General features: G+C 42.5%; 1 protein-coding gene across 3 annotated transcripts in view; it reads right to left on the reverse strand.

Moving 5' to 3' along the window:
- LOC125465549 (nuclear receptor subfamily 6 group A member 1) overlaps positions 1–19918 on the reverse strand; it is a 371434-nt gene that overhangs the window by 97884 nt on the left and 253632 nt on the right. For all 3 annotated transcript variants that reach the window (XM_059638274.1, XM_048559188.2, XM_048559189.2), the window contains one exon: positions 7290–7520. In XM_059638274.1, the coding sequence (XP_059494257.1) occupies positions 7290–7520 (231 nt within the window). The remainder of the gene's footprint in view (positions 1–7289; positions 7521–19918) is intronic.

Consider the following 19918-nt stretch of genomic DNA (forward strand, 5'->3'; position numbering starts at 1 on the left):
TGAAACACTGTAACGTTATGTGGACTTTGAATAAACGAAACTATAACCAGAAAACAAAACAGGAGACGACAATCTCCTCAGTCTAGGGGACTGACTCTGAGCTGGCTGGTCACCACCAATGTACTGTGCGCAAGTAAATAAAGGTTGACTTGGTGACAGGATGCTGGGCTCTTAAGTTATTTCAGGTGACAATGCTAATGTAACTGCACCATTAATCCAGAGATCCTGACTAATGCTTTGGGAACATTGGTTCTGACCCCACCATGGCAGCTGGTTGAAGAATTAATTAGATAAAATCTGGAAATGAAAACTCATCCACGAAATAATCCATTATTGTAAAAACTCAAGAAAGGAAATCTTCTGTTCTTAACTGATCTGGCCTACATGTCATTCTAGTTCCGCAGCAAAGTGGTGGAGTCTTAAGTGACCTTTGAAACGATCTAGTAAGTTACTTAGTTCAAGGGCAGTAGGAATGGACAACAAATGCTGGCCTTGCCAACAGTATCTGCATCCTAAAGGATTGAATAAAATGGGAGTTCGCATTTGGAAAAGAGGTGCCCTTGATGCTGTGCAGCTGGTGAGTGCATTAAGCACTTGGATATTGGACAGAGTTATCATGCGTGCCATTATGGTAGATGAACAGTTTGTCCAGAAGGAAGGCTGGAGCTGATAGAAGGAGCAACTGTCATTCCGCAAAAATCTGACAAAGCTGTGAACACCTTCAGCAGGAAAGCCAGAAAACCAAGGAGCAGGACAGCACAGGATAGGCAAGGGTGGGAGGTAGCCAATCGAGGTCCCAACCACATTGCAGAAGCTGGAATTACATGTAGATGACCGAAACCCTGCACACAAGAAACCAAGGCACTCTGGCCTTTGTCACAATAACCCTCATTGCGTTGCTTACCATACTTTGCCAATATTCATCAAAAAAAAAATCACTGTGGGTACGAACGTCTTCACATCTGATTGCTTCCAAGCGTCAGCTGCAGATGTAGGTGGCATCTTGCAAGCAGCAGCAGCACACCACTGGAACCTGTAGTACATTGATGCACTCTTTATTACAGCAGGACAGTACATTAATTTCATAACAGCTACTGCCTCGCAGAAACACAGGGTACTCGGTTTTGCCATTATAACTGGATTCCCCCAGTGCAGCACATTAATGATTTGTACCCAACAACCAACCATTCAGAAGCAGTAGGAAAAGCATCCATGCCCTCAATGCTCAGCTGGTCCGAGACTGAACATGAGGATTCTTCTGTGTGCACTTACTTTCGCAGCAGCTGCCATGACTTAATCTGCCACTGGACTTCTGAATATGCTGGGCATACCCACCAATAACCTCCTGCATAGGTCTACGACATTGTGGTGGTCTGTGGAACTTACTAGAACATAGAAAGAACATAGGACACTACAGCGCAGTACAGGCCCTTCGGCCCTCGATGTTGCACCGACCTGTGAAAACAAACTGAAGCCCATCTAACCTACACTATTCCATTATTATCCATATGTTCATCCATTGACCATTTAGATGCCCTTAAAGTTGGCAAGTCTACTACTGTTGCAGGCAGGGCATTCCATGCCCTTACGACACTCTTAGTAAAGAGCCTAGCTCTGACTTCTGTCCTAAATCTATCACCCCTCAATTTAAAGCTACGTCCCCTCATGCTAGCCATCTCCATCAAAGGAAAAAGGCTCTCACTGTCCACACAAGATGATCAGAGGATTAGATAGCATGTCTCTATTAAGTCACCTCTTAACCTTCTTCTCTCTAATGAAAACAGCCTCCAGTCCCTCAGCCTTTTCTCATAAGGCCTTCCCTCCAGACCAGGCAACATCCTGGTAAATCTCTTCTACACCCTTTCCAATGCTTCCACATCCTACCTATAATGGGACGACCAGAACTGTATGCAATACTCCAAGTGTGGCCGCATCAGAGTTTTGTACAGCTGCAACATTACCTCATGGCCCCGAAACTCAATCCCTCTACCAATAAAACCAAAAACACCGTATACCTCCTTAACAACCCGAACAACCTGAGTGGCAACTTTCAGGGATCTATGCGCATGGACATAGAGATCTCTCTGCTCATCCATACTACCAAGAATCTTACCATTAGCCCAGTACTCGTATTCCTGTTACTCTTTCCAAAGTGAATCACCTCACACTTATCTGCATTAAACTCCATTTGCCACCTCTCAGTTTATCAATGTCCCTCTGTAACGTGCAACATCCTTCCGCACCATCTACAACTCCACCGACTTTAGTGTCATCTGCAAATTTACTAACCCATCCTTCTATGCCCTCATCCAGGTAATTTACAAAGATGACAAACAGCAGTGGCCCCAAAACAGATCCTTGCGGTACACCACTAGTAACTGAACTCCAGGGTGAAAATTTCCCATCAACCACCACCCTCTGTCTTCTTCCAACTAGCTAATTTTTTGATCCAAACCGCTAAATCACCCTCAATCCCATGACTCTGTATTTTATGCAATAGCTTACCGTGGGGACCCTTATCAAATGCTTTACTGAAATCCATATACACGACATCAACCACTTTACCCTCATCTACCTGTTTGGTCACCTTCTCAAAGAATTCAATAAGGTTTGTGAGGCACGACCTACCCTTCACAAAACCGTGTTGACTATCCTAAATCTAATTATTCCTTTCTAGATGCTTATAAATCCTACCTCTTATAATCCTTTCCAATACATTACCCACAACCAAAGTAAGGCTCATTAGTCTGTAAGTACCAGGATTGTCCCTCCTCCCCTTCTTGAACAAGGGGATAACATTTGCCATCCTCCAGTTTTCTGGCACTATTCCTGAACATAATGGCGACATAAAGATCAAAGCCAAAGGCTCTGCAATCTCCTCCCTAGCTTCCCAGAGAATCCTAGGATACATCCCATCCAGCCCAGGGGACTTATCTATTTTCACACCTTCTAGAATTACTAACACCTCCACGTTAAGAACCTCTATCCCATCTAGTCTAATAGCCTGTATCTCAGTATTCTCCTTGACAATACTGTCTTTTTCCTGTGCGAATACTGACGAAAAATATCCATTTAGCACCTCTCCTATCTCTTCGGACTCCACGCACAACTTCCCACGACTATCCTTGATTGGCTCTAATCTTATTCTAGTCATTCTTTTATTCCTGACATACCTATAGAAAGCTTTAGGGTTTTCCTTGATCTTACCTGCCAAAAACTTCTCATGTCCCCTCTTGGCTCTTCTTAGTTCTCTCTTTAGGTCCTTCCTGGCTAACTTGTAATTCTCAAGTGCCCTAACTGAGCCTTTACGCCTCATCTTTACATAAGCCTCCTTCTTCCTCTTGACAGGAGTTTCAACTTCTTTAGTAAACCACGGTTCCCTCGCTTGACCACTTCCTCCCTGCCTGAAAGGTACATGTTTATCAAGGACACGCATTAGCTGGTCCTTGAACAAGCTCTACATTTCAATTGTGCCCAGCTCCTGCAGTTTCCTTCTCCATCCTAAATCTTGCCTAATCGCCTCATAATTGCCTTTCCCCCAGCTATAATTCTTGCCCTGTGGCATTTACCTATCCCTTTCTATCACTAAAGTAAACGTAACCAAGCTGTGGTTACTATCACTGAAGTGCACACCTACCTCCAAATCTAACATCTGGTCTGGTTCATTACCCAGAACCAAATCCAAAGTGGCCTCAGCTCTTGTTGGCCTAGCCACATACTGTGTCAGGAAACTCTCCTGCACACATTGGACAAAAACTGACCCATCTAACGTACTTGACATATAGCATTTCCAGTCAGTATTTGGAAAGTTAAAGCTCCCATAACAACCACCCTGTTACCATCGTTCTTATCCAGAATCCTCTTGGCAATCCTTTCCTCTACATCTCTGGAACGTCTCGGAGGCCCACAGAAAACTCCCAACAGGGTAACCTCTCCTTTCCTGTTTCTAACCTCAGCCCATACTACCTCAGACGAGTCCTTAAACATCCCTGAGCCCTTCTGACGTGGGTTGAGGGGCACACACGGAAGGGAGCTTGAGATGTCTGTAAGTATATCTGCATAGGAATTTAGCCTAGACATTTAATCATGTGCCAAAAAAAGAAAGCAGGTGACCAGAGACTTCACCCTCATTTGAGTATTCAGTTCCATTTGTCACCACCTCTCACCATTTTTCCTGTAACAGTTATGCAAGGATGCCCAGGTGTCTGGCATAAAAATGTTACTTACACATTGGAAACAGAGGAGAAACAGCAGACAGAGGTGCTGCGAACACACAGCAGTGACCTGTTAACGCTCTACTGGACTGGTAGCTGCCTCCTGTTATTGTCCAAGAAGAGGACCATCCTCCTTTCTCACAGCTCCCAACATTAGATCAAGGTTGGCATCATGGCACAATGACCAGTCTGTGCAGGCTGCAAGACTTTTGAGCTCCTATGCAATTTAAGTTCCTCAAGTGTTACACAAGGTTTAGCTTAGTTCAACCAGCAGCCTCAATGACAGCTAGTGTGGGGAGTCCCAATCTATTTCTCACTCTAATTGGCTCCTCAGTCTCCCCAACAATTAGGGACTCCCCAGCCCCATAAAATTTGGGAATTTCAACAGTTCTTCACTGGAGGAAACTTGCTAATATGTAAAGAAACCCAGTTCCCAATTTCTGCCTCTAAATCACTCTGAAGTTAATAGTGAGGGATTGTTTGAATGCCGCTCAAATGGGAAAAGTGGAATGAAAGCAAAGAAGAGACTTGCTAGAAGAAACTGATTCCACAATACAGTGCTTGATATAGATCTGCTCCAATAAAACCTACAGCCAACCAATCTGCACAACAAGCACAGTACTATCACGAGGTCAATCATAGAATTTCATTACTTGCCTTCTGATTTATTTTGCCAACTTTTTTTGTCCAAACAAACAATACTTGGGAATTGTAAAATACACAAGCGAAACAAACTTTTTAAAAAGTTTCACAAACAAATGCTTTTGCTTTATTGCCAAAAATGCAGCATTGAGCAAGACCTAAGGACATGTGAGTTAAAAATATAATTTTGTTCAAGAACTTTGGATTTTCCTGTCACAGAATCAAGTACTTTCTATCTGCTTCGCAAGTCACGAATGGTCACTGGACAAATTGCAGGTCTGTTATCAACTGAACCACAGCCCAGCAAAGAAAAGAAACTTAGGGGCTTTTAATAAATACATCATTAATATTGTAAATGGTGAACATAAATGCAAAAGCAAACAAGCATAATGCAACCACTCTTAAATAAACTTAAGAGCAAATGAAACACCAAATCTCAAGAGTTTATGAATTTCACCTCCATTTGGGTCAGTAGCGAACATTGCTGCCCTGAAAAACTGAACCAAAGATGTATAGCTGAAAGGGCTGCACCGGTGTGGCCCTTTCTCTGCAGTACACATTATAGCCATTCACTGCACCTCTTCATGTGAATAATTTACTTTATGATCTCTGGACTTCCCTGTGGTTTTAGAATCACAGAATCCCTGCAGTGCGGAAGCAGGCCATTCGACCCTCCAGATGGCATCCTATCCAGATCTATTCCCATAATCCTGGATTTCCATGGCTAATCTACCTAACCTATACATCCCTGGACACTATGGGCAATTTAGCATGGCCAATCCATCTAACCTACACGAAGAAACCAGTACACTGGAGAAACTCATACAGACCAGGGAAAATGTGCAAACTCCAGACAGACAGCTGAGGTTGAAATCAGGTTTGGGTTCGTGGCCCTGTGAGGCAGACGTGCTAGCCACTGGTTAATTGAGATTAATAATAGAGCAGTGATAATTTCTAGTGGGGCTTGAGTCACAGCACAAAGTTTAGACCAGCCTATTCTTTTCACAGCCTTTTGGAATAACCTCATCATACTTTCTATTTTGGGAATGTATGCTGCACGACATACAGAAATAGTAATTTTAATACTATCCAGTATTTGTTGTTAGGTACAATCGTAAAATCACAATAGGGAATTATTAAATCAAACTCAGACCTCCTTTCTCCCTCACATTTTACAAGCACTGGAATGATGAATTAATGTCCAGCACCAGCTGTACAAGAGGATTACTCCTAATAATCTGCATTCAAGTACTCCTATAATACTGGTATCCAATAATGAAACAAAGAAGATCAAAACTCAGATTTATTAAAACAGACAGACAAGAGCTTTATATAACTCCTCAATCACCTTTGATAGCAGGAAGCAGCAAAAAAATCCAATGGTAAAAATCAGTGTACTCCAGTGACCTTATAAACATACAAATAGATCATTCTTCTATGAAGCTTCCAAAGCTGATTAAACACTTTTCTGTAATAGCTACATGAATTGTATAACCAAAATTTCCTTCAGCAAATCTCATTATGTGAAACAAATACCTGAAAACAAACACCACAATATTACTCCAGTGATGGACACTGGAATTAACAACCTACGTTGTGACCATTACTTGGGAATCATTATGCTTCACCTTTTAAGCAGCTATCTTTATCCCAGATTATACGAAGAATAACAGCACCATCTCTTCAAATATTTCCAAATTCAAACCTCAACTTGCACAGGTAACACACATCACAGAAACATTTGACATGCTTAATGAACTAAAGTTTAATCATACTCTACTGTAGTTTGATAGAACGTCTGGTAAACCTAGACAGCATTTCCATTCAGAGGACATGTTCAAAAGGAAAAAAAGGATCACACAGGGACTCACTTTCACTTTTAGCTAATCCTGATAGCCCATTATTACGTGCCGGGATATCATCACAATGACCACTGCCATGGCTTGCTTGACCTGTGTCTTGCCGGCCGTTTGCAACGCAAACGTATTGTTTTTCAGGGTTATTGACTACTTTGATCACATCATTTTATCAGGTTTCTCTTTTCAATTGTTTTCTCACCAAATATTTACATTGCACAAGTGTTTCATATTTGCATCCATCTTTGATGAAAGATGGATTATCATTGAATTATCACAGAAGACTACTTCAATCTTATCTCTTTTTTATGCATCAAATGATCATTTTTCAATAATTAACCACTGAAGTTCCTCCATTATTGAAAATACATTCAAATAATTTGTGTTGTAATTTTCAAACAATAACCTTTGGGGGAAGAAATAAACGAAAATCAGATAAATGTCAAGAATGAGACTGCCCTGCAACAGAACTCTCGCCATGTTCAGATCGATAATGTAAAAATAGGACGATTACTGACAAACCTTTTTAATCAGTGCATAAAATTAAGGATATCAAACATTTTGAAACATAAGGTACCTTTACGGTTCATGCCCATTTGGAGACACTTGAGGAGCCGGCAATACTGACATCTGTTTCTTTGCTTGCGTGACATGACACAGTTCTTGTCTCGACTGCATCTGTAAACCCGCTTGTTGCAGATACTACGTTTGAAAAAGCCTTTGCAACCCTCACATGAAATAATACCATAGTGCAGACCCGTAGCTCTGTCTCCACAGATAAGGCAGGTTCGCTGATCAGTGCGATCATCTAGTGAGGAAGAAAAATGCATTAAAATAAGTTTGGAGCAGTAATGAGATAAGATTTTCACAAAATTCTCTTCTGTTGAACTTTAGAAAGAAATATATAGTTCACACAGGATGGGGGAGCAAAGGGATTTGGTCAAGCTAACGCAAAGTGGTGTACAAAGTTGTACTCAATTCAGGTCACTCAGGCCATAATGCAGCTGGAACAAAAAAAAATTGGAGAAATTCAGCAGGTCTGGTAGCTGTGGAAAGATAGCAGAGTTAATGTCTAGTGGCCCTTTAGAACTGACTGTAGTTAGAAAAAGGTTGACAATAATGCTGAAGATGGAGCGGCAGGGGGAGTAAATGATAGGCAGAAATGGAGCCAAAGAGAGACAGAACAGAAGTTGGGCAGACAAATGAATAGGTAATGGTCAACCTGGGAGGAACAACAGCTTCTAATGGGTGCCATTTGTAGCTGAAAATAACTGTGATAGCAGCCCATGTGATGACAAGGCCTGGTGTGAGAGGGTTGGAGGAAGGGCATGGAAGGTGCTAAGGCCTAAAAATTATTGAGCTAAATACTGAATCTGAAGCAGAAAATGAGTTGCAGTTCTTCTAGCTTGTGCTAAGCTTCGATGGAGTACTGCTGCAGGCCTGAGACAGAGATGTTGGCTAGGGAACACAGTGGTGTGTTGAAGTAGCAGACAATGGGCAGTCCAGGGTCATTTTTGTGGACAGAACATAGGTGTTCTGTGAAAAGGTCACCCACTCTGCACTTTGCTGCTCACAAATTCAGTACACTAGATCAAATCAAGAATAGGTAAAGCGCAGCTTGACCTGGAAGGAGGGTATGGGACCTCAGATGGCGAGGAGGGTCGTAGTAAATGGGCAAGTGTTACACCTTCTGTGACTGCATGTGCAGCTGCCATCAGTGTTTGGGGAGGAATTGGGAGTGGAGGAGGAGTGAACCAAGGTGTTCCAGAGGGAAAGGGTCCCTGCAGAAGGCTGACAAAGGACAGGAGGGTAAGTGTATCTGGAGTGAGAGTTGGTGGTTCTTGTAAGTTTTGTGGGAGGGAAGAGAAGGGGTGAAGGCAGAAGTGTGGGAAATGGGTCAGGCATGGCTGAGGGCCCTGTCAACCACAGTGATGGAGAATCCTCAGTTGTGGAAGAAGGTGGGCATTTTGGAGGCTCACTTGTAGAAGCTGTCTTCATTTGAACTGATGCAACACAGATGGAGAAACTGGGAGAATGGAGTGGAGTCTTTACAGGAAGTGAGGTTTGAGGATGTACAGTTCAGATAAGTGCGGGAGTCAGTGGGTTTGTCGTGGATGTCAGTGGCCAGGCTATCCCCAAAATGGAGATGTCGAGGAAGGCACAGAGGAGTTAGAGATGGAACAGGTGAAAGTAAGTGACAGCAGAGTGGAATTGAAAGCAAACTTGATACAATCTTCCCAATTCTGGATGAGAGGTGGAAGCAACGTTGACAATGCCAAGAGGATAGATCTCGTTTCTCTTGAAAAAGAAGGCTAAAGGCTGATCACACAGAAGTCAGAGGTTTTGACAGCATTGTCACAGATGTGTTTAAGTTTCAGGGATGAGCAAAACTGTGTTAAAAATAAGAATAGATAACAAAAAAAAATCAAATAGAAAATTCAAATGAAACCTCTCTACTTAAAGCACGGTAAAATAATACGCCATGTCTCTAGGTTAACCTTATTTGCAAAAATTAACTGACTATTTGATCAGTTACACTTGTAACAGTTCTTTGCAAGACAAATCTGTGCCAAAAGCCCTACTTCATTCCCTTTCTACAGTTATGCATATTCTTCCACTTCAAAACAGTTATCTACTTTTTTCTTTTCAAGATGTTAAATACTGTTGGATATTCAGCTTCAGTCCTGGTCATCTTGGAACTAGGTCTCTATGCTAGTTATCACATTATAACCATTTATTCTATTTATGCTATCAATTCACGACCTTTTATTCCAAGTGCAGCATGCATTCTGGTGAAGCACTTTAGTTTGATCTTCTCACCACATTGCTTCAGACCAAGGCTGTGCAATCATAAAATTACACATGGCTCATTGAGTTGTGATGTCATAAAAGAGCATTTTCTAAAGGGTAATAGAAATCTGAAATTTTTTGCTAATATGATGGAGGTAGATTAACAAATTCAAAACAAAAATGCATTTCATTTTGGTAGCCCAGAATTTAAATTATGCAACCAAATCAGGTGGACACTTATGAGACAAACAAGTATTACCTAAATTATGTTAGAACTGGTTGAGGGATTTGGTAGAACACCCTACTCCTAAAAGGTGGAGTACAATGATCATTTTTATAAACACAATGACAGTGGTGCATGTGACCAAACTGCTTGCCCTTGTGCATGTAAAGCAAATTTGACCAGGTAACTATCTGGTGGATGTCTTTGCTTCTTCTAATAAAGCATCTTTCCCATAACAAATGCAAGCATGAGAATGTCCATAAAAAAATTCTATAATGGATATAGGATGTAGGAGTGCTGAAAATCTCTCAGGGGAAATCATACTGTCTGAAGTAGAAAGCAGTAAGGCTAGACCTATGTAGGCAGAATGACAAAAATACATTACAAAATGTTATTCATAACTGCATGAGTAATTACTGAAGCTTTCCATTGTTAACAAATATTACCTAGAAATTGTAAAGCATATTTAAATTTTCTATGATGTGGCAACCTTTGAATACACACCCACTTATAATATTCCTCATCACCTTACCTGTTGCATCAAGGTAGTGTTTAGATGTGCAAAATTAGCTTTTTCTCTCTGTGCCTTATGGATTTATTATGTATTCATTCACCTTCTCCTGAAGAGCCTTATTGCTATTCTAAATAGCATTTCTGAAATTATCAAACTACTTTAAAGATCAAGCTAGCCACCTGTCTTTATGTGAGTGGGGCTAGCATCAAAGAAGATTCGGGTTTAATTAACATAACGTTAATTAGATTACGTTAAAATAATGCCAAGGGCTGCAGATACTGGAAATCTGAAACAAAAACAGAAATTGCGAGAGAGACTTAGCGTGTCTGGCAGCATCTGTAGAGAAAAAGAGGGAGTCAATGTTTTAGGTCCAGTGACCGTTCGACAGAACCTGGCTCTGATGAGGGTGGTCACTGGACCCAAAAATGTTGGCTTTGTTTTCTCTCCACAGATGTTGCCCAAACTGCTGAGTTTCTCCAGCACTTTGTTTTTGAATTTCATTACCTTGTTGTTTAACTTTGCTGTTAAAGCTAAATGGACTATTAATAAATTCTCAATTCTTTTGTTTAAGCTATAAATAGTATTGACTATTCATGAAATCTGGTTAGAAACCATTGGAACAATTGAGTGTCACAGAATACTTTAATTTTACTGTGTTGAAAAGAGGCTGATTTGATTTAGCTGTCAGCCTGTCATAACACTAACTCTACAATAAAAAAGTGCCTCAGGGCCCATTTATTTTTCATCATCAGTTTTGGTTAAGTGTGGCTTTTAGCTAGTATTTAAGAGACTTTGCAATTTGTGAACCAGTGCTCTGTGCCTCCTCCAAAAGAAAAAGTACCCAGAAGAGATATTGGCGAACTCCAAGTCCTGACAAGCAAAAGGATCATCTCAACAAATCCTATGGTCTGCCTTCAGATTTTCCTACTGCTTCCCCAACTGCTACCTTCTTCCTCCACCAGCCCCCCATCCAACCCCCCTCCCTCAAACATCAACAAATCATTTATATTGTCTATGCGTAAGGGACAAGGGGGGGGGGGGTGAGTTTTATGTGGGGGGGGGAGTTTTATAAGGGGTTAAGGATTAAACTAGTAAAGTTATTTGTCAACAATTCACTGTTGTTTATTACAAATAAATAGATTCTAGCTCCAGGTAAACAGTCAAGATTAAGTACAGAAACCTGGTTTGTGCTTTTTATCAACTTGGGTCCAAAAGTTAGATAAATTGGGGGATTTTGCGAGTTCTGATTAAATCTTTAAATCTGTGATACCTCTAGTAATTACCAGGCTTAATTTCCAGAGTGCTATACTACTTAGGCATGACAAAAAGTTCACACAGAACATTCACTATCATTATCAACGATTGGATTCTACCTTTTTTATGCAACGCAAGTCAAACCGCTCATCCCGCACGGCCCGTTTCTATCTCCTTCCCAAAATCCACAAACCCCCCTGCCCTGGTCGACCCATCGTCTCAGCCTGCTCCTGCCCCACCAAACTCATCTCCACCTATCTGGACTCCATTTTCTCCCCTTTGGTCCAGGAACTCCCCACCTACGTCCGTGACACCACCCACACCCTCCACCTCCTCCAGGACTTCCAATTCCCTGGCCCCCAACACCACATCTTCACCATGGACGTCCAGTCCCTATACAACTGCATTCCGCATGCAGATGGCCTCAAGGCCATCCGCTTCTTCCTGTCCCGCAGGCCCGACCAGTCCCCCTCCACCGACACCCTCATCCGCCTAGCTGAACTCGTCCTCACCCTCAACAACTTCTCTTTTGACTCCTCCCACTTCCTACAGACTAAGGGGGTGGCCATGGGCACCCGCATGGGCCCCAGCTATGCCTGCCACTTTGTACGTTACGTGGAACAGTCCCTCTTCCGTACCTACACAGGCCCCAAACCCCACCTCTTCCTCCGGTACATTGATGACTGTATCGGCGCCGCCTCTTGCTCCCCAGAGGAGCTTGAACAGTTCATCCACTTCACCAACACCTTCCACCCCAACCTTCAGTTCACCTGGGCCATCTCCAGCACATCCCTCACCTTCCTGGACCTCTCAGTCTCCATCTCAGGCAACCAGCTTGTAATTGATGTCCATTTCAAGCCCACCGACTCCCACAGCTACCTAGAATACACCTCCTCCCACCCACCCTCCTGCAAAAATTCCATCCCCTATTCCCAATTCCTCCGCTTCCGCCGCATCTGCTCCCAGGATGAGGCATTCCACTCCCGCACATCCCAGATGTCCAAGTTCTTCAAGGACTGCAACTTTCCCCCCCACAGTGATCGAGAACGCCCTTGACCGCGTCTCCCGCATTTCCCGCAACACATCCCTCACACCCCGCCCCCGCCACAACCGCCCTAAGAGGATCCCCCTCGTTCTCACACACCACCCTACCAACCTCCGGATACAACGCATCATCCTCCGACACTTCTGCCATTTACAATCCGACCCCACCACCCAAGACATTTTTCCATCCCCACCCCTGTCTGCTTTCCGGAGAGACCACTCTCTCCGTGACTCCCTTGTTCGCTCCACACTGCCCTCCAACCCCACCACACCCGGCACCTTCCCCTGCAACCGCAGGAAATGCTACACTTGCCCCCACACCTCCTCCCTCACCCCTATCCCAGGCCCCAAGATGACATTCCACATTAAGCAGAGGTTCACCTACACATCTGCCAATGTGGTATACTGCATCCACTGTACCCGGTGTGGCTTCCTCTACATTGGGGAAACCAAGCGGAGGCTTGGAGACCGCTTTGCAGAACACCTCCGCTCAGTTCGCAACAAACAACTGCACCTCCCAGTCGCAAACCATTTCCACTCCCCCTCCCATTCTTTAGATGACATGTCCATCATGGGCCTCCTGCAGTGCCACAATGATGCCACCCGAAGGTTGCAGGCCTGCAGCCTAATGGTATCAATGTGGACTTCACCAGTTTCAAAATCTCCCCTTCCCCAACTGCATCCCTAAACCAGCCCAGTTCGTCCCCTCCCCCCACTGCACCACACAACCAGTCCAGCTCTTCCCCCCCCACCCACTGCATCCCAAAACCAGTCCAACCTGTCTGTGCCTCCCTAACCTGTTTTTCCTCTCACCCATCCCTTCCTCCCACTCCAAGCCGCACCCCCATCTACCTACTAAGCTCATCCCACCTCCTTGACCTGTCCGTCTTCCCTGGACTGACCTATCCCCTCCCTACCTATACTCTTTCCAACTATCTTCTTTACTCTCCATCTTCGGTCCGCCTCCCCCTTTCTCCCTATTTATTCCAGTTCCCTCTCCCCATCCCGCTCTCTGATGAAGGGTCTAGGCCCGAAACGTCAGATTTTGTGCTCCTGAGATGCTGCTTGGCCTGCTGTGTTCATCCAGCCTCACATTTTATTATCTTGGAATTCTCCAGCATCTGCAGTTCCCATTATCTCTCATTTTATTCTCTGTAGTTTTTAAACTTTCATCATTTTGGTTTTTCTTCCTCTGTTAGTTCCTTCCTCTCTGGCCTGAACCCAGCTTGACAGACAACTCAGACTATAAAACACACTGCAAAAATTGACAGAAAACTTGCTAGCAATTTGTTCATGACTTGTCCCTCCTGGTAATTTTACTAAGTGTTTTATTATAAAGGCTAGCCTCGCCTGCAATACCCAAATCCCATGAAGAAATTAAAATCAAAAGTAGCCATGGCAGTTACTGTTAAAAATTCCAACAGGTTTACTCTTCTCTTTCAGGGGAAGGGAACTTGCCTACACAATCCATGACTTAAGTTCCAAAACACAACTGACTTCTTACACTCACTGAAGTGGCCTAACAAGTCACGTGGATATACAAAATTGGTTTGAAAGCACAGGAAGATGGTCCATCGATGTTTTCATGGGACAACTAACAACTGGTCATAGCTGCAGCCATACTGACAACTAGTAGAAAATACCTCCCAGATAGGACCAGAACTCTTTGTTTAAAATGTTAGTAGTACAGGCTGACTATACAACTGGGCAGTCTTATAAATCAACATGTATACATTGTAAATTCCCACGTATCAGATCTAGGAACTGCTTGAAAAAGCTGTAAAATTGACAGCAAGAGTCCAGAAAAGTCAAATTAAAACCTATCCACTTATTCAGATATTGCTGACTTGTTAAAACACTGGGAAATTGAGTTATAATGCAGGCATGGATTTTAGTTTTGAGACAGTTTTAGTGCAATGGACCCAAGTTGGGAATCCTGGAAAAATGTTTTTTTCTGATTTTCTGTAGAAACTAACTGCAGTGCTTTTAGTTGTTGGGTTGCTGCCACATAGGCATTTGGATTGACTGGCTTGCAACTTGTCAGACAGGAAGCCAACTTCACAATGTCAAAGTCTACAAAAGCAGATATGTTTCACAATATTCAGAATGTCTTCATTTTGAGACAAATGATTTAACATTTTGGTTTAAACTCATGAAAGTAAGAATTTATGTCTTTATAACAAATACTGTAAAGCAAAATCTCCCAAACATGACATGAGTGAGTATTATGGTTAGTCTTCAGGTAGTAGTGGAAAAATCTTACTTGCTTATCTTCATCTCGTTTGAAGTTGCAGACGCAGTTCAAGGAAGGTTTCCAGATTTATATCTGGAACTGGTGGATTGTTGTGTAAGGAAAGGTTGGACAAACTAGGCCTATGACTGCTGGAGTTTAGAAGAGTAAGAGATAATTGATTGAAACAGACAAGATCCCCAGGGGTCCATGTGCAGGTTGGATTAAGGATTATGTTTCCTTGTAAAAGGAAGGATCTGGAACTACAGGTTACTATTTAAAAATATGGGCTCACCCATTTAAAACAGAGATTAGGTAATTTTTTTCACCCTGAGGTCATGAGTCTTTAGAACTCTTTCTGAAGATGTGGAGGCAGGTACAATTACAACATTTTAGGAGGCATCTGGATGGGTAGATGAGTAGGAAAGGTTTACAGGGATATGGGGCAAATGGAACTAGATCAGTTTAGGATATCCAGTTGGTGTGAATGAGTTGGACAGAAAGGTCTGCTTCCATGCTGTGTGCTTAGAATAATTTTAAGGCAGATGTTGTTCTACTCTTGGTAAATAAGGGGATGAAAAGGTGATTAGGCGTAGACAGGAATGTGGGGTTGAGGTTACAAATCAGATTGACCAGAATCTAATTAAATCAAGTAACAGGTTCAAGGTGTTAAATACACCTTGTTCCTCGTTCCCATTTACACTCAGGAAAATTAAATGCATTTATCATATTTGACTATAGCATAATATCAGCTATTAAACAGTGTAATGAACATGGCTTTACATACTTCATTTGATTTAAAGTTGTTTTTGTAATTTTATAAGTAATGGAACTATTATAAACAGAGTAACTTCTTTTAATTTTGTACAGGGGAAATTAAGAATACACAGAAAAGAAGAGGCTCACATTTATATAATATCTTACAGTCTTCAGGACTTCCCAAAGAATTTTCCAGCCAATATAAAAGCTCCAAAAAAACGTACTTTACAGTTGCAATGCAGGAAATGCAGCAGCCAATATACACATAGCTAGCTCATAAATTAAAATATTGCCTTTGATTAGCCTTGCAGGTTAATTTCACATTCATCTGTACATTCCAACTACTCCCTTTTATCACCATTTCCAATTTCCACACTAAAAGCACGAAACAGCGAATAAAAAAAATCTCCATTTCACTCCATGATCATGACCACATGATGGGGGTCTCCTCACAGAATCACAATTGTGTTGCAAAACAAAATTACCTACAATTATAAAGCATAAAGCAGGGCAGCACAGTGGTTAGCACTGCTGCCTCACAGCGCCAGGGGCCCTGAGTTCAATTCCACCCTCAGGCAACTGTCTGTGTGGAGTCTGCACATTTTCCCCATGTCTGTGTGGGTTTCCTCCGGGCGCTGCGGTTTCCTCCCACAATCCAAAGATGTACAGGTTAGGTAGACTGGCCATGCTATATTGACCATTATCACCAATGCTATATTGACCATAGTGTTCACGGACGTGTAGATTAGGTGGGTGCTCTAAGGATTGGTGTGGACTTGTTGAGCCGAAGGGCCTGTTTCCACAATGTAGGGATTCTATGAAAAAAAAGTGGTTTTCAATTTCTGTACCTACACTTTTTAAATATTCATGGGTACAGATGATTGCTTTACTGTCATTAATTCTCTTTTAAACTAAGAAACAGCAGTGAAAACCAATAACTTGGAGGCTTAGGAAATTCATCAGATCCGCAAGGACCCTTGCCAACTTTTACAGAATGCTTTTTATGGTGCATCTATCTGGGTGCAATACGGTTTGGTACAGCAAATGCTTTGCCCAGAACCAGAAGAATCTACAGAAAGTTGTGTGCACAGCCCAGACCATCACAGAAGCCAACCTCCTATCCACAGACTATTTACACTTCTCGTTCCCGCAGGAAGGCTATCAAAGTTGCCTCCCACCCCAATAATACTCTTTCCAACCTCTTCTGTCAGGCAGAAGATACAGAAGCTTGAACAGATGCGCCAACAGGTTTAAGAACAGCTTCTTCCCTGCTGTTATCAGATTGCTGAATGGGCATCTGATTTCAAACCAAGTGTTGACTTTGCTTTTGTGCACCTTCAGTGCAGTCTATAACTTGTGTGCCTCACACTAAGCATGCTATGACCTGTATATCCTTGTTTGTTATGATGTTCCAGTGCTGCCTGCAAAACAAAAAAAAACTTTTCACTGTACTCGTGACAACAATAAAACTAACAACTTGCATTTACATCACACCTTTGATGATAGTAATATATTTCAACAATCTTTAAAGTTGCATTATCAAACAAAACTTGACTTCAAGCTTAAAAGGAGATATGAGCACAAACGACCAACAGCTTGGTGAAAGAGGTATATTTTAAAGGACAATCTTAAACGAGGTGGGATGTGCAGAGGAAACCTCAGTGCTTGGTGCCTAGACACATGGAGCACAGCTGCAAAAGGTGTGGTGAAAGAAACTGGGGATACATAGAAGAGACCACAGTTCGGGAAATGATGCAGAGATAAGGACAGGCGAGGCCAGCATTGAAAACGCACAGGACCGAGGTGTGAATTCACACCCGAATGTCCTGGAAAATTCGTCGTAGGAAAGCTGCCCTGTAAGCAGAATGCACAGATTGTTTAAGACGTTATTGAACACTGTAGCAAGTAGAAAAAATGTGAGCAAGTGAACCAGACAGTTTTGTGCCAAGATTTCTGACGATGGCAGGGGAGGAACCATTCCCCAGATTCCGTCTGCCCGGTGTAGGGACGGGTCTGTTTTATAAGGCTCAATTGTAGACTATTGAGAGTCACCATACAGGAGAAGGATGATGAGGATATTTGGTGTACTGGCATTCTTTAGTATTTCATTATAAGACATGCAACTCCCAAACACTGTCTCAGTTCCGTAATGCAAGCACAAACTCAAGTAGTGTGATCTCTCCTTGTTGAGTTCAAAACCCAGATTGGTGTCGTGCAGTGCCAAAATGGTGCATCATGACTGTAGGTATCAGGGCACAAAAGTGAGGCTGTTCGAGTCTCATGGAAGAACAGTAACTGCTGGAGTACTGAAGTTCTGCTCGGGAATTATTCCATAATGAATCTGCTGTCCTCTTAGGATGATAGCATTCATGCTGCCATCATTGCCACTTCACCTGTGGTCCTGCAGCTGTTCATCAGTCAGCCACCTGATACTGCCACCAGGCCAGTATTGTACAATTGGAACTCTGATCCTCAATATCCAGATTTTCTCAAGACTGTCTTGCAATGCCATCTGTATCTTTTCTAATCGAAGGTCAACATCCTCCCAATGGTCATGCTGTGGCCACTAGGGTAGCACTGCATAACAGCACCAAACCAACGAAGACACCTGCAAGACAGGAACTAAGGGAATTCACAAAAGGTGAGCTGTCGAGTATTCTATTTGCCATTGAAACGGTCGTGCTGATCTTCCCAAGAAAAGACCCACTGGCTTATTTCTCACCTTGTGGTTCAGTGTTTTTTCCCCTCTTTAGGTTCGTGTAAAACCCTCCCTATTTTCAATTTCAATGAGTAATATGACTGTGGATATTGGAAGTACCATTAAACTGGAATGGCTCTATACCACCACCTGATGACATATAGCACCTCTCTCAACTCCTGTACTGTTGTCAAGTTATTAGAATGCTTATCCAATTTCCCAGAACTGGAGAGCAGAAATTTCTTTCAGTTAAGCATTGGGAAGACTGAAGACATTTTTTTTGATCCTTGCTTCAAAATCAGCTCCTAAGCTACTGAATTCATTTCTCTCCCAGGCAACTGGCTGGCATCAAGTCCAATTGTTTGTAACTACACGATGGTTAACTCCTAAGATGAGCTTCTGGCCACATACCCATCCTTAAACTGCCCAGTTCAATCTGTTAACAATGTCAGTACCCAGTCCATTTCAGCCCAGCTGCTACTGAAACGTTTTGTCACCTCCAGACTTGACAATTCCAATGCACCCCTGCTGGTCTTCCACATCCTACCTTTCATAAAACAGAGGTCATTCTAATCTCTGCGGCCTCTGTCCTTAGAAACACATGTGCTCTCTGAATTAAGCAGTGGAGGAGACCAGTAGTACTACTCGTCTCCTCCTCCTCCCCTCAATAAACAGCTTCTCTTCTGTGATGCTGTAGACCAAGAGGAAATTCAACCACAGCCCCATAACAAGAAACAAGTGGTGCTTTCAGAAGCCTGCTGAGTCATTAAATACGTTCAAGGCAAAGATAAGTTTTTAATCAGTAAGGGAATAAAAGGGTTGCAGGGAAAAGGCAGGAAAGTGGAATTAACAAATTATCAGATCAGCCATGATCTCACTGAGGGGCAGAACAGCTGAATGACGAAGTGGCCTACTTCTGCTACTCCACGACACCACTGCTTTGATAGAAGTCCATCACCACTCCTTTGACTTTTGTCGCAGGACTTCTGTCAATTTCTTCAATAACACAGTATCTCCACTAACCCTACAGTAGCAAGCAGATGAACAAAAAGTAATATACTGTACTAAATAATCTAACCAGACAGTGAAGAATTGTACTGGATCTTAACTGTTATATACTTAAGGAGGCAATTCCTTAGACGCGAGCATTGGAGAATTGCACAAGTCATATTCTTACACGATTATTGAACAGGAGTAAGAACAACAACAGTTTAACCCTGGTGACAGGAAAACTTTTAAAAATGACAATCCAAGACAAATTAACAGTTACTTGCACAAATAGACTGATTGGAAATCCAACATGGATTTGTTAAGGAAAGATTGGGCTTTGTTAAGTTGGTTGAGTGTTTTTGAGGAGACGAATGTGGTTGATGTAATGTACATAGAAAACTGATGAAGCACGGACAAGCTGCTTCAGGAAAGTTAAAGCACTTGAAACAGAAGGGGCAGGGGCAACATAAAACTGGCTGATTGACGTAACAGAGAGGAGTGGAGAACAGAGATAATAAAATGTGAGGCTGGATGAACACAGCAGGCCAAGCAGCATCTCAGGAGCACAAAAGCTGGTGTTTCGGGCCTCGACCCTTCATCAGAGAGGACAGTTGTTTTTCAGATGGAGCAATGGATTACTACAGTTTCCCAGGGGCAGGAATTAGCACTTTTCTTCATTTACATTATTCACCTAGAAGTAGGTA

Source organism: Stegostoma tigrinum, chromosome 29 (assembly GCF_030684315.1).
Source record: "Stegostoma tigrinum isolate sSteTig4 chromosome 29, sSteTig4.hap1, whole genome shotgun sequence".
NCBI classification, from domain to species: Eukaryota; Metazoa; Chordata; class Chondrichthyes; order Orectolobiformes; family Stegostomatidae; genus Stegostoma; species Stegostoma tigrinum.